This window comes from Cryptomeria japonica, chromosome 7 (genome assembly GCF_030272615.1).
Source record: "Cryptomeria japonica chromosome 7, Sugi_1.0, whole genome shotgun sequence".
Taxonomy (NCBI): Eukaryota; Viridiplantae; Streptophyta; class Pinopsida; order Cupressales; family Cupressaceae; genus Cryptomeria; species Cryptomeria japonica.
Window position 1 is genome coordinate 278,005,270 of NC_081411.1, and position 15,499 is coordinate 278,020,768.

General features: G+C 35.1%; 1 protein-coding gene across 3 annotated transcripts; it reads right to left on the minus strand.

The window, feature by feature from the left end:
* Nucleotides 1–9,106: 9,106 nt before the first annotated feature.
* LOC131027072 (disease resistance protein RUN1) lies at nt 9,107–12,497 on the minus strand. Of its 3 annotated transcripts, XR_009102441.2 has the most exons (4): nt 11,797–12,497; nt 10,247–11,643; nt 9,856–10,127; nt 9,107–9,757 (listed from the first exon to the last, which is right to left on the minus strand). XR_009102441.2 is itself a non-coding variant. In XM_057957042.2 (2 exons), the coding sequence occupies exons 1-2, from the start codon at nt 12,156–12,158 to the stop codon at nt 11,415–11,417; spliced, it is 591 nt and encodes a 196-aa protein (XP_057813025.2). In that variant the 5' UTR covers nt 12,159–12,493; the 3' UTR covers nt 9,107–11,414. The 3 variants fall into 3 exon arrangements, 1 of the variants encoding a protein (XP_057813025.2); XR_009102440.2 differs by having other exon boundaries at nt 9,107–10,090; nt 11,797–12,493; XM_057957042.2 differs by having other exon boundaries at nt 9,107–11,643; nt 11,797–12,493.
* Between the last annotated feature and the right edge of the window lie 3,002 nt (nt 12,498–15,499).

A 15,499-nucleotide genomic window follows, 5' to 3' on the forward strand; every position in this document is an offset into this window, starting at 1 on the left:
TTGCGGTTCAGAACAAGCTCCTAACTGCGGACAAATTTAGAAGAATGGGGTATGAGGGCCCTAGTAGATGTCCTCTTTGCAAGGCAGACGAGGAAGACACCAATCATATCCTCCTTAACTGCCCCTTTGTGCTCACAAATGTTGGATCTAGCTCACCAACAAACTTGAATGGTATGCGGCCTTCCCCCACACTATCTTTGGAATGCTCAAGGCATGGCCTCTCCTCAGGCGTGGCTGTCTCTTTGAAGGCTTATGGACAACTCTTCCTTCTTCCATTATGTGGGAACTATGGAAGGAGAGAAATAAACATCTCTTTAAGAATGAAAAACTAGAGGTTCCCAGAATCATTAACAGGATAGAGTCGACTATCACTGAGCTCATCAACAACCGACTGTCATCAGACACATTGAGGAATGCCTCTATCACTTATTGGGATGAAAAGATGATAAAACGTTGGGAAGGCTTATCCTTTCCTCCCTTTGTAGGAGATGGTCCTGTTGCAAGTCTCCGATCAAGGGATGCATGCAGATGGCAGCCCCTAGGCGAAGGTTGGGTGAAGCTGAACTTTGATGGCGCATCCCGTGGCAACCCAGGGCAAGCAGGGATAGGATGTGTTGTTCATAATTGGGAAGGCAAGGAACTAGCAACCATTGCCTCTCCGGTTGGCATCAACACCAACAATTGGGCGGAACTTATGGCCCTGGTGGAGGGTCTGCATTTATGTAGGAAACTAGGAGTTAAGAACTTGGAAATTGAAGGAGTTCGGCTATAATTGTCAATGCTCTGAGGAAAGGTAGTATGCCTAATTGGAGACTAAATACTCTGCTATCAAAAGCTCTTGACTTATGCAGAGATTTTGATAGGTTCACAGTCAATCATATTTATAGGGAGGGCAATAAAAGAGCGGATGAGTTGGCCAACTTGGGAGCCAATGGTGTCAATCTCTTGTTTGTGCCACCTTAAGGCAACCCCCTCTTTTGTTTTCGTGTCCTAAGTGGTCGTTAGCATGTCTCTCCTTTCACCCCCTTATGTTTCTCTTTCTCAGACTCTCGTTAGATAAGTGATATTTTAAAGGAAGATAAGTGATGCCCAGACTCAGACAAACATTCATTCCCCATGCCTTTTAGCTTCCTCGAAACCTATTTCCTCATCGATATCTTTTATCGATGTAGCTTCCTTTTGTCTGATCAACATTATTCTTTCGATGAGAACATTCCTTTCGGTGAGTCCTTTTTATGTTGCACCGATGGTATTATCTCCTCGAAGACCTTTTCCCGTCGATGAAAACCATCTCCGCTTTCCTCGATATCTTTGGTCGATGGAATCACCATCTTCGATGAGTCTAAATTGAAGTTCATCGGCGCTTCCTTTCTTCGATGGCCCTTCTATATCGATGAGACATCGCTGGGTCTCATCGATATTAGTTGAACCCAGATATCTTAATAGGATGCTATCACACTTGCTTGATGACTTGTGGGCTACCATGGTATTTGAAAATGACAGGGGGCTTTTATAATTTAACTCCACAGAGATAATCATTCAAATTTGATGCTCAACAGGTGGCATCACTTATCTTCCTTTAAAATCTCATGTTTCATCAATGTTACCTTTGTTTCGATGAAAATCTCGTTATCGTGAATAAGCCTTGTGGTTTCATCGATCTCCTCATTGTCATTGAAATCTTTACCTTTTGTATTCGTGTTGATGTAATGCTCCATCGGTTCATCGAAACCTTGTTTTTGATAGGAATCCTTTTGTCGCTACGTTTCACATCCGTCTTATTGATCTTTAAGGTTATTGATAATGGTTCCTCATCATTCAGCTTTTGCATTGCATCAATGAAATATATCCATTGGGTTTTTATGTCGAAGAAACCTCGGGCTTTGGTGACCTCCTTTATTTTTTCCACCGAAACACTTCTTCCATCGAAATCATCATACCCTGTCGGTGAATGGATCTATTGTCTCACCGAAGCCTTTCTTTATCCTTCCTTACCATCTTCCACCGATAAAGTCGCATCGGTGAAACCATGCGTATCGGAGGCATGCCTTTTAGCTTCCTCGAAACCTATTTCCTCATCGATATCTTTTATCGATGTATCTTCCTTTTGTCTGATCGACATTATTCTTTCGATAAGAACATTCCTTCGGTGAGTCCTTTTTATGTTGCACCGATGGTATTATCTCCTCAAAGATCTTTTCCTGTCGATGAAAACCATCTCCGCTTTCCTCAATATCTTTTGTCGATGGAATTACTGTCTTCGATGAGTCTTTTCTGAAGTTCATCGGCGCTTCCTTTCTTCGATGGCCCTTCTATATCGATGAGACATCGTTGGGTCTCATCAATATTATTTGAACCTGGATATCTTAATAGGATGCTGTTACACCCGCTTGATGACTTGTGGGCTACCATGGTATTAATGAAAATGATGATTTTTTTTAACAAAAGGGGGCTTTTATAATTTAACTCCACAGATTATCATTCAAATTTGATGCTCAACAGGTGGCATCACTTATCTTCCTTTAAAATATCATGTCTTATCGATGTTACCTTTGTTTCGATGAAACCATCGTTATCGTCAATGAGCCTTGCGGTTTCATCGATCTCCTCATTTTCATCGAAATCTTTACCTTACGTGTTTGTGTCGATGTAATGCTCCACCGGTTCATCGAAACCTTGTTTTTGATAGGAATCCTTTTGTCGCTGCGTTTCACAACCGTCTTATCAATCTTTAAGGTTATTAATAATGGTTCCTCATCATTTGGCTTTTGCATTGGCATCGATGAAATTCCTTATGTTGGTGAAAGAAGAATATTCCTTCGACTTTTGTTTTTATCGATGGCATGTTATCGATGAAAATATCTTATGTTTTATCAACCTTCTGCCTTTCGATGAAACTGTCACTGTCGGCCAATAACTTTAGTATCTTTTCGACAACCTTCTTTTCTCAAAATCTCCTATCGATGAAACCTTCCCTAGTTTCTTCGATCTCATCATTTCGGTAGAACTATCTTCTTCGGTGAATTATTTACATGTCCTACCGATTTCGTAGTTTCTTCAGCAGCTTTGCTTCATCGACGAAATCTCCTTTGGTTTCTTCGATATACCTTCTATTGATGAAAAATAATTCCCAGTAATCTCCAGCATCATATTATTAGATTAAGGGTCGACCTGATAAAATTTTACCTCACTTAAAGCTTTTCCGTGACACTCAATTAGGGCCTGGAAGGCTCTCGAACCATATTCGTTAAGATGGCAGCTCCTCGCGATCTCTTTGCTGGAATATTTATGGAATTTGCCTCTTTAATATTTATTGAGTTTATGCTCTTCGATGGGTAATCTCTTGTATTGTGTTTCTAGGGTTTTTTTGAGACTAATATTTTGAGCTGTGTATCCTAATAGGGTGACCATCCAGGCAGGTATGATATATTGTATAAGTTGACCTGTTCGGTTTTCCTTTTCCTAACATTCTGGTGAGAGATTTTCTCAAGATTTTGTGCAGCATAAGGAGCAGATCTTGCTTAACCCCGTGTTTCAGGAATAGCAAGAATTGTCGCCCACAAATGGCAGCATCACCCCAAGAGATGGGCAATCTGCTGCTCAACTTTACATAGAGGATTTCTACATACAATCTTCATTATTTTGGACAAGTTCCCTTTGTGATCTTGTATCTCCATTTTGTATCGCATTCTTAATTTTTTCTGATCCTTGAGGGATCTGGGCTAGACCAGAGGTTTTCTTCCCTCCATTCTTTCCTACCGGTGCCCATATCGAATGGAGGTGTAAATGTAAATCTATCTATTTTTAAATTAATAAAATTCACTGGCCTCGGCCTTTTATCGATTAAAAAAACAAAACAAAACAATGTTAGGCAGATCTCTAACAACTTGAACATAATTGATCTTGATCATTGAATCAAAATTAACATGACACATTCTCCTGTGCCACAATCAACTTTCATCAATCTGAGCAATCAAGCAACTTTTCTCACCAGCATTCAACTGAAAGATATTACCTTCAGTCTTAGTTCTAGATGCAATCTCTATACCAGAGGCATTTAGGATGAAAGTGGATCCAAAAGGGAACAAAATTCATTTTAATAGATTTTGAATCAAAATTAGGCTGCCAAGCTTGCATATGCAATCCAGAACTCTTGTAAAACCATGATTTAGTCTTAAATACAATATCTCTACTTTCCTTTGAATCAAATAAAGAAATGAAAAAGCCATTGCCATTATCTATCAAGAAAACCTCAAAAAGACCAACCCAATGTTTTCAAACCTTTTTAAATAAAAAATAATTATCCATCGAGAGTTGCCAAAACTTACATATAATTGCTTTTTGACAAAATTCTTCAATTTGCGGAGAGATAAGTGACTTAGAGAAGGTAACCTTCACCCCATATGAGTCAACAATCTCCTCTATCTTTGAATCCTCAAAGGTTCCATTCCCTTTGCTAGCAAACTGAATATCTAATGAGTGGTTTATCTTCTCACCAAGATTTGAACTTAGCACCTTGTCTTCCTGCCCAACTTTAGCTTTCCCTTTATCCTGAAAGGAAAGCTTTATGATTTTCCCTTATTTTGTTTGATTTTTTGCAGCACTAACAGGTCTAAAGCTCCATCTTTTTTCCCTCTCAAAAAACCTTTCACAATTATCCTTTCTATAACCCTGTTGAAAGTGCTTTTGAATCTTGTATCAAAATGATCGCTATTTTTCTTCAACTAAGCTAGCGAGATATTGTTAGGGTATGTAGGAATGATCAAAGATGTTCAATTTTTTGTCATCTCCAAACCCGAGGAGAAGTGATTAGCAATCCTTCCTTTCTTTGAGAATGTTGAACTCCAGTTTTCCTTATGAAGATTCAAAATCACATTCTTAGCTTTAAAAATCTTCTAATGCTCTAGTTTCCATGCCTTTTTTGGCAATGGAGGATTTACCGGGTTCCCCGAGCACCACAGAGGAAAGATCAAAATGTTATTAGGGAAGGAGCAAGGACCCTTCCTTCCAAAAAAACTTTTGAAATATTCTATTTTTATTCTCCAACGGATAGTTTTTATGATCCTTGAAAACCCTGTTCTTTGAACTTTGGTGTTGATGTTCTTTTGTTTGAGAGAACCCAAAATTCCTCCCGTCTTGAAAGCCTTAAAAATTTCTACCCTTCAATCTCTGCCATTTTGAAATCGACACTAAAGGAGGGAGAAAAGCCATTCACCTTGTTCCTTTGAAAGCCCTAAATTTTTTTACCCACCACTCTCCATCCTTGACTCTGAGAACCATTGCTGCCTAACCATCTCTTTTTCTAAAAATATATATTTTTTAAATTTATATTCTTTTTTACTTTGATGATTCAAAGATATTATAATAGTTTTTATTTTTTCTTTTAAACTTATCTCTAAGAGAGAGACGATGCAAAAAATTATTATATATATATAATAGTAAGTTTATTATTATATTAAAAACTTAACATATAAATGACTATCAAATCCAAGATAAGAGTTTTTATTAATAGATTCATATCATGACATTCCATTCTTTGTTATTATTATAAAACTACTCTAAAACATAATTATTTCATCGTAATTTATGATTGAACATATAAATACAATCTAAATTTAAATTAAAAAATTTAATTTATTTTTGAATATTAATATTTCAAATAGATTTTTGATTGTGCAAAATTAATTCATTTAAAAAATCTGATCAGCCTATGTTTAGTTCCTGAATACCATTGAGATTTTATGTGTCAAGAAAACTATGTAGTGCTAATTGCTTGTAGAATCGTTTCTGGTTTCCTACAAAACTATTATTAGCCAGAGACAGTTTTCCATCATCCAATGGACCGTAGAAATAGCACGACTCTTATGAAAGTTGCTGCCAAGTGTTGAAATATTCCCTATAGATGCGACTCTTTCACACATCTCAATCTCACAGTATTATGTAGACAGGGTCTGTTGAAGGAAGCGCTGCACATTGTGCTGACTGCACACAATCCCCCTGAAGACTCTCCTACGTATGTTCAATTATTGCAGACCTAGATACAGGGATTGCTATTATTATTTGGGTTTGGCTAATATGATTCTTTCAAAAACCCACAATTGACTAAGGTCTCAGAGCAAACATAGACTGGTTCAAGATCTCACGCTTCTGCAATTAGTCAATTCAAAAGATTGAAATGAACAAAATGTTTAACTATAAAAATATAAGAAAAAAGATCTAGTAGATGAACATCTTAAAAGCTTTTAAAAATTTCCAAGAATTTTAAGTATCAATTTTAACAATTTTAACAATTCTCAAATTTTTACAGAGACAAGTCTTCTTCTACTTGTAGACGTCTAAAAATGGTCAACGCTTGCAGAGTCATACTTTAACATTTACGCATTGCCTTATTTTAGGGGTTTTTGCGTCACATTAACATTTCTTCTATGTTGCGCACTTGGTCTTTATCATTTGCGAGCATCAAGTCCTCCTTCTGCATTCTTCATTTGTCTCGCTTTCGAATTTGGTCTTGTTGATAACAATCTTCAGTCATGATTTTCATCGATCTTATCCTGTCGCATCAATGTGCGTGCTTATTTGTCATATTTTGGACATCGTCAATCCTAATCAATGATGGAATTAGGGTTTTGTCCTCTTGCCAATCTTGTCATCTTGCGATTGATTTGTCATCGATCCTTGTCCTGGTCAATCTTGTCATTTTGCGATCAATTCGTCATCGATCCTTGTCCTTTTCAATCTTGTCATTTTGGGATCGATTTGTTATCGATCCTTGTCCTCTTGTCAATCTTGTCATTTTGCGATTGATTTCTCATCAATCGTTGTCATTTTCAATCTTGCGATCGATTTGTCATCAATCATTGTCCTTCTCAATCATGTCAATTTGGATCAATTAGTCATTGTTCCTTGTCAATTGGCACATTTATCAATCAAATCGTTTGTCAACATTGGTCCTTTGTTAATCAGAATCATGATCGAATCGACGTCAATTATCTTTTGTCAAGACCTAATTGTCGTCCTTGCATTTCTAATTCATCTTCTAGGGTTTTATGATTTATTCATTTAATCTTGTTTGTCATTTTCCCTCTAGGTTAAATAATTTATTTATTTATCCCAAGTTTTCTTGTCACAATTAAATATATTTAATTGGCTAATTAATTCCTCCCTCTTTTTGTGAATTAATTAATCAATGAAAAATTATTAATTAATTTACCTAATTTTCCAATTTACTAATTTTTCCTAATTCCTAATTTTCTAATTTTCATCAATTTCTAATTTCCTAATTTCCAATTCATCTAATTTTCTATTTTCTCTTATTTTTCTAATATTTCCCCTAATTTCATGGGAATGACATGACAATCTTGTCATAATTTGTCAATCAATCAATTTTGCATAGAAAGTGTCAATTTTGTCATAATTTGTCATATTTGTCATTCTTGATTTGAAATTTCCTTTCAAATCTCTTCATGCTAATCTTGTCATCTCTCCAATTTGTCATGCCCCCGATCAATCAATCACGCTTCTAGTAGCAATTTGAAAGAGAAAGAAAGACAATCAAGAATGCATTTGGTTTAAATGTCTTATTTTCAATATCTCTATTGAATGTTTTTAGGATTGTTGTCATTGCAATTTAGTTTTCGAAATTGAGCTAGTCTAATTTGCTACTTGCTTTGATGATTTCCGAATTCCTATCTACACTACTTATAATTAAAGTTTAAAGTCTACGTATTCAAATACAATGTCATATCAGCTTGAAGAGTTAAAAAAATTGCTTCAAAAAAAGATAGTTATGCAATAAATCATGTATTATTGATTTATTGATGTGATATCATATGATTTGTTACCTTTTAAATCTAAACAATACATTTCATTCATAAAATTTTGCTAGTAAATAAACTTGACTTCTGATAAATTGCACTTTTGATCACTATTTCCAATTTATAGAATATTATAGGTCACTGAAATTTAATTTTTAGATATTGTTTAGAAAATGATATTCGCAAACCCCACACTATTTCCTACGTTTAAACAAAATCTATGAGAACATATTTGTGAAATGAAATGTAGTATAAACTATGTTATTCCAAATTTGCGGGACCTTTTTTCTTTTTTTATTAAGCAGGGGACAGGGGACGACGGGGGACGACTATATATATGAAAATCTGAAATTTTAAATATATTCATGAATTATATATTTATAGAAAATTATAACACAGTAAACATTCATCATAACGACATAATAGCATTTATAAATCATAGCAACGTAATTCTAATGATAAACTAAGTAGATAATGCCCAGATCTATGTTACCCCTGAGTTCCTGAACATTGCTCAGATATATATTTTCTGAATATTACAGAGTATGCAAATTGGTGAAGTATCAGTATGGTGAAATTAAATTGATACATTGCTGATTTCTCAAATCTGAGTTTCATTGAATCTACAAGCTGGCTAGAGTAAGCAATAGCATGAATTTCTGAGCATGTATTTTTTTGTTGAAAAATCTGATAGAAAATTGTCTAATGAATTGTAAGGCAGATCTGGTCTATGGAAAGATTTCTATTCTAATGATAAACTAAGTAGAAAATGCCCAGATATGTTTCATGCAATTTACAAGCTAGTTTCAATTTCCTGTAAGTGCCAATCTAATTTTTTAATTCTGAGTTCATCACAAGAAATCCTTTCAATCTCTGCTTCACTGTCTTCGTCGTATTCTGATTCTATCCATTCCTTAGGTATGTGGAAATTCTGTGCAGTGAGGCATCAAAGTATGTTGAGTGAAGACGCCTATCAATATTCACTCACCCTCATCTACTTCCGTAGACTATATTTTATCAAAAATTCCACCTTTATAACCATTTCCATAGGCGGAGAGAAAATTTATAGGAAAACATGGGAGGCATTCGCATTGGAGGAACGCTTCTAGGCAATCTTAGGAAAGAGGAAAGGGTAGCTGAATTCCTCATTACCAAAAAAGTGAGGACAAAGAGATTGGGATTGAAGACGAGTTTAAAAGTGACCCCACGACAGGGGAGATTAAAAAAATAGAATTTTAAATTCTTTTAACCATTTTATATGATTTGAGTTAATAATAATTTTACATGCTATCCACACACAAGCATTTCACTTAAATATTAAATGGTTTAATAATCAGTTGCTTCAATAACTTTAGTTAAAATTCCACTTCTAAATTGCTTAATAATTCTAAGAGTTCTAAAAGATTGCAGGTGTAACCTACTTCCATCAATCTCAACTTGCTGAGTTGGCTAATGTTTACTGTGAACTCCCTTAATCTGGTCTCATTGCATAGGCTCACTCAAGGGGGGCTGCTTTGTGATGTGATGAAGTAGCTCTTCCAATTACTCACACACATCAAGATTCAAATATTCAAGCTTTGTCATGATTTCTAGAATGTCTTACTGTAAGGTGAGACTCTTTCAAACCTGTAAATTGAGATGTTGCAGGAGCTTCAAATACTTCAGAGAATCTCACCACATTTTAAATTGACAAGAATAATTCAAATCCAGATGCCGCAGGTTTCTCAAATGACCAAAACAACTGGGCAGTGATGAAAGTATTTCACATTCTATCAACTGCGATTGCTCCAACAACTGAAGATTGCAAAATTCCTCTGGCAGACTCTTCACATTGCAGTGAAACAGGTACATCTTTTACAACTCCTCAAGAGATCCCCTGGACTTTAGAAATCTCACTGAATTATGTAATTGAAAATATTCAACAACCTTAACTGCACCAGAGCCTGCAGTCAATTTTGAATTTAGTTATGATTAAAGATGTAGAGCAATTATATTTAGTGCTATCATAGATTGGATAGATCCGTAGACGAAAGATACTTACCTCTGCCCCATCCTTCCACAAATCGAATCTTGTGGGATCTAGAACTTACATTTTTCAATGCAACCATCACGAAAGATTTGTACAGGTTAACCATGCCAACTCTCTTGATAATTTGGCAATGTAAAACTTGTTCCAATAGTATAAACTGGAAAATGTCTCCTAGTTCTTCTGAAGCCCCAAGAGGCGGGTACTAATATCAACAGGAAACCAGGAAACTTGTAAACATCATTAGTTCCTGCATTGATTATCATTCCTTTAATCTGGACTCTGTCCTGATAAATTAAAAAGCAAAAACAACAAATTTAAAAAATAAGAAGGTAAACAAACAGACAAATGAAAAAAGTTCCATGCCATGATTTGTGACAAACATAAACTAAAGTATAAACCTCACCTTTAATTGTTTCTGAATGCATGTAATCTGATCTGAAGACCAAAGGTGGTATGGTGATTAAGTATTTGCACTTTTCCTTCCTAAATCTCTTAGATGACCATGCATTCTTCTCAATTGGCTTATTCACAAGCCTCTCCCCAAGTCTCAACTATATGACCGCTCCAGCCTGATCCCTCCCATACAGCAATGGCAGTCATGCCATCTTCAACAAGAAGAAACAAGCTATTTCCAAGAACATTTGATTCTCTGCTTCATCTAAAGTATCACGGTAAGCTCAAAACCTTTTTTCAATATTGTTGGGAAATATTTTAGAGATTTTACGCAATAAGATCTCCCATAAATACTTGCTAAAGCAGCCATACAGCTGGCCTTTAAATACTTCCATGACAAAGGGCATCCCATTGGAAGCACTTAAAACAAATTCAACAAGTATATGAACCCCAGTAGAGAAGGTTATAAGAATGAATGTCAACCCCAAACCCCCACCCCCCCCCCCCAAAAAAATTCTTGCCATAACAAGAATTCATTTTTTTTTTTCATAAGCATGTAATGTAAGGCTTTCAATTAACTTGTATGATCCACATCATCTAAAATTTTTTGCAAAATTTTAAGATTATCTTTTCTTGTAACAATGATCAAACTCCCCCATCCAAAATTATCTTGAACTATATGATCCACATCATCTAAAATGATGTCTCAAAATTTCAAGACTGTCTTTTCATGTAATATAACAATGATCAAACTCCCCTATCCAAGGCTATCCTTTGTGGGCAATAAAACTTTCAATTGATCTGTATGATCCACATCATCTAAAATGATGAGTCCAAACAGATCTTAAATGGCAAGAAAATCTACTTGCCTTTTTCTACATTGTTAATTGGTTTATTGTAGAAATTGAGGTTTTAACATGCAATTTGTTTTTGATTGCAGCATCACTAATATCAAAAACAAATTTACATTTTTCTCAATCTAAATATTTCAAATCATTTTCTTTTTGTAGGTGTAGTTTTATAGAACCATCTATACCCAAAATTCCCACAATTTAAACATTAGATATATTATCCATACCCCAGATTCCTACAATTTAGATATTAGATAATTTATCTATGCCCCAGATTCCTACAATTTAGATATTAGATAATTTATCTATGCCCCAGATTCCCACAATTTAGACATTAGATAGATTTTCTGGGAGTGTAATTTTCCCTGGACCACCCATTCCCCGTATTCCCACAATTTGGACATCCGGATAAGCTTTTGTAGATTCACCAACAGTCGTTTCAAAGTCTGCTGAGACTTCTTCAATAGCCTCGTGATGTTTTGCTACATCTAATCGTGCTCTTTTCATTACTTCCCATACACGGCTCACAATGTTCTTCAACACCCTTTGCTTCTGACTGGACATTTGTGAAACAAGTTTTTGAAAAGAGAGAAGCAAATTACTAACCAGTGATGATTCAATCGAGGTTAAATGTATATTAAAAAGAAATATATTGCAAGCAAGAGAAGGTATGATAGCAGATGTACAGGGGAGAGATTGTGTTTCTTACCCGTTATTATTGATGTTTTCTCCCTTGTAGAATAGGGCTTTAAGGAGTACCAGTTTCCATTCCTCAAGCTTGTCTGTGCTATATACACCCTTCTTTTGATGCTTCAAAAGATCAGCTGCGTGGATTCCTTTCTCATGAACCAAATGGCGAACGTCAGGCTGAACAAGGTAACAAATAGGACTAATTATTGTACCAGATTTGAGCATTAAGGCCAGATCGGCAAGACACCAGGGCGATTGTGCATAAGGGGTAGAAAAAATGGCTACATAGAGGGAAGCACTAGTCATTGCTTCTAGTAGTTCTGTAGGGAAGAAGTCCTCCAGCGGAAGATCCTTCAAATCAATAAAAACCCTAAGACCCATTGCATGTAAGGAAATGTAGATAGCCCTCAACAGCGTGTATTTGACATTTGGTCCATGATGATTAAGAAATACATCGCAGGGCAGCTTTTTTTAATGGCGATAGGAATGTCGCAGAAGTAGATCCAGATGCTAATGAGCAAGGCCATGAAAAGCATATGTAATCTGTAACTGTGATTGAGGAGCAGTGGAGAAAGTAGAAGCCATGGAAACTGATTCGCCTGAACAAAAAGACAGAGGAGAACAGGGTAGTTTAAAGATTAAAAAGCGATAAAGTTAGTGGAAGAAAGCAGATGGAAGACGCGTGGAAATGCTCAGCTCTTTTATCGTTATGCGTAAACCCTAAAGTTTAGATTAGGGAAACACCACAATGAGGAGAATCCAACGGATAAGATTTTTTGAAACAAAAATTGGAATCACTAATGTTTTTTTCCCCCAAGTTTCCACTTTGGTGTGGGTTTATTTCTATGAAAATTTCAATATATTTCCATACTTTACGTTACCAATTGAAAATAAGCTTGTAGTTGAGTAATTTTTTATTTATTTATAATCTTTCCATAGAAGTAAAGGACACATGTATTTAGAGTGACACATTTCAAATTGAAAAATGTGAAACCTTTGAAAGTTATAGATAAAAAAATTATGATTTTTTTTTTCAACTTATAGTTTAAGAAGCGTGACATGAAATCTTTGAAAGTTATAGATATTTTTAATCAATTTATCAATTAGCACATTACACATAATATATGTAGACAATAAATAATAATTATCTATTGAATTGAAGGTAATATCTTATATTAGTAGAATTCTAAAATTTCCTTAATAAACTCTTTTCATTTCATCAAAAGGTTGCCAACACGAACGGTGAAGTTTAAAAAACTAAGGGAAACCCCTCAGCATTATGGTGTAGTTACTTTCGAGGTTTGACACCCCAAGCCAAATCCCAAAATATTTCCAAGGTGATAACTAAGGCAAAAACAACAAAAATCTGCAAAAAATGGATATCCATTTTTAGCTTTAAGAAAGTATATATGTTGATAATGGACATTCATTTTTTTTCTTTTAGAAACAAATATTTGTTTCTTAAATCAATAAATGAATATCCATTTCTTGCAGATTGAATTTTTTTGTTGACTATAGCTTAAATTTTAATATATGTTTTGAATAGGGTAAATGATTTTAACGATAGTTATGAACTAGATTAAATATAAGCAACCATGAAGGAAAAATAACCAAGGAGACAAGTAGAAAAAGTCTCACAAGGAGTAGAATAGAGACCAACAAACTACAATAAAACTAGAAGAACAAGTTTCTAATAGTTGCAAACCAACAAGCTAGAGGTCAAATGAACAAACAACAAAAACTAAAGTGCTTTTCACCAGAGCTATTAATTGAATTTGGGTTTTGAAAGGACCCGAAAAACATTTATAGTAAGATACACATTGAATTGGAACGAAGAAAGATAAAGGATGAGCCTAAGAAGGCCCCCCTAATGGAGGTAATAGGAAACAAGCTAACCACCTAGAATAAACACATGACATAAAGAGATTTGGAACCAAATATTAATTAATTGGCTTTGAAGGGAAAGATCATATATATCTTCCAACCTAGAGATGAATAACAACAATGTTGGTTGAGATCCAAAGATTCTCCAAATAATGGCCAAGTTCAACCTAACTGAAGATCTGACCACCATAGCATTAGAGTTCCTAAATTTTTTTGAAGGATAATACATCTCAAATCCCAATAGAGGAAGAGAGGAAGCTCCATAGCCTTCCAACACACCAAGGAGATAAGGAACTACATGGTCCCCAACAAAGAGAAAATCAATCCTATTTGCTTGAGCAGTAAGAGACCTCATACATGGGCTAAAAATAGAGGAATGCATATCATTTACTTTCATCCAATTTGGAGTCAAAATACCAGAAACACCCACAAAGTCCATGCAAGGGAAGTAGGATGAATAATATCCAATATTTGGGCAGTGATAGCCCACACATGGTAGCTGAATAGAGACACCTTGGTGTCAAACCAAGGAGGAGAAGGCACTTCATTTCGATCCCAACAAAGAGAATAATAGTCCTTTTAGCTTGAGCAAAAAGAAAATCCTTACCCAGACTAACAATAGGAGAAGAGACTACAACCACTTTTGCCAAATGACTTTTCAACAACCAAACAACAGTTAGAAGGACATAGACTAACATGAGGGGAGAAGAAAGAACTTTTGAGATTTGGATAGAAGAATTCCCCACACAAAAGTTTTGAAAACACTCAGAACTATCCTCGTAACCAACTCAATTTGAAAGGTATTAGAGGAGAAGACCCCTTTTTGGAGTCTAGGAGAATGGTTGAAAATATGAACCGGTGAGCCTCTATTTGAAGAACCTCCAATCGAGCATCAACACCTCCCTAGCTCTCATCGTTGCGATATATTTCAATAACACAAAACTCTCCCTCTATAATGTCCCCTTTTTGGGACATTAAGAAAACCCATTAAATAATTAAGTTGAAGTTGTCTAAACATAATAATTTAAAAGACAACATAATTTAATTATTTATTAAAGCAAATTTAAGCGACTTTAATGTCAACATCAAATTATAAGATTAAGTCACTTTATTCATAAAGTTAAGCTATTTAATATCTCAAGGAGGCTCATTTTGGCCATGCTTGGTTTTATGTTTGGAGATTGTTTCTTTGAGGAGTTTTGGAAGCTCTTGTTTACAACGGGTTTGAGGATGCAAACCCTCGAGCTTGGAGTCAGTGAACGGAAACCCATTGTCAGTTGGAGTTATCAATTCAGGTGGCTCACTTTGTGCTTCAATATAATTTATAACTGTAAGTTCTATAGCTACAATTGGACTTTTTCGATTGTTCATCCATTTAATATTTGAGACTATATTCATATTTAAATTTCAGAAAATTATGTTTTCAATCTGAAATTTAATGATTTGGTGAATTAATCGAAATCAAATACATGCAATTGGTATGTTAAGTTTTCTGTGGTTCATTGTTCAAATTTCTGGAATAAATATCCCTAGGGGGGATATTACGGTGGTATCAAAGCTGGTTTTTCTGCTAGCTTGTGAATTTTATGAGCGACATGCTTTGATAAACGTTTGATGTTTTCTGGAAACGAATTTGTGTGGAAGAATAATTTGCTTCAGAAATTAAGAGATTGGCAAATATTTCCTGTTCGGAAATAAAATTATTATATTTGAAATTTTATAAGTTTGCCATTTGAATGTATGCCTCTGCCTGAGTTTTAGCGCAAATAAACTTTGATTTCAATATCAGAGAAGCCGATATTGTTATTTAGACGTGATTCAAAATAAAGTATATATTT

Excerpts from the sequence above, each read along its gene's own strand:
- LOC131027072 (XM_057957042.2), bottom strand. The coding sequence starts at position 12,158 with ATGGGTCTTAGGGTTTTTATTGATTTGAAGGATCTTCCGCTGGAGGAC. Across the intron at positions 11,644-11,796 it reads GAAAACATCAATAATAACGG|TCAGAAGCAAAGGGTGTTGA; the intron begins GTAAGAAACACA and ends ACAAATGTCCAG.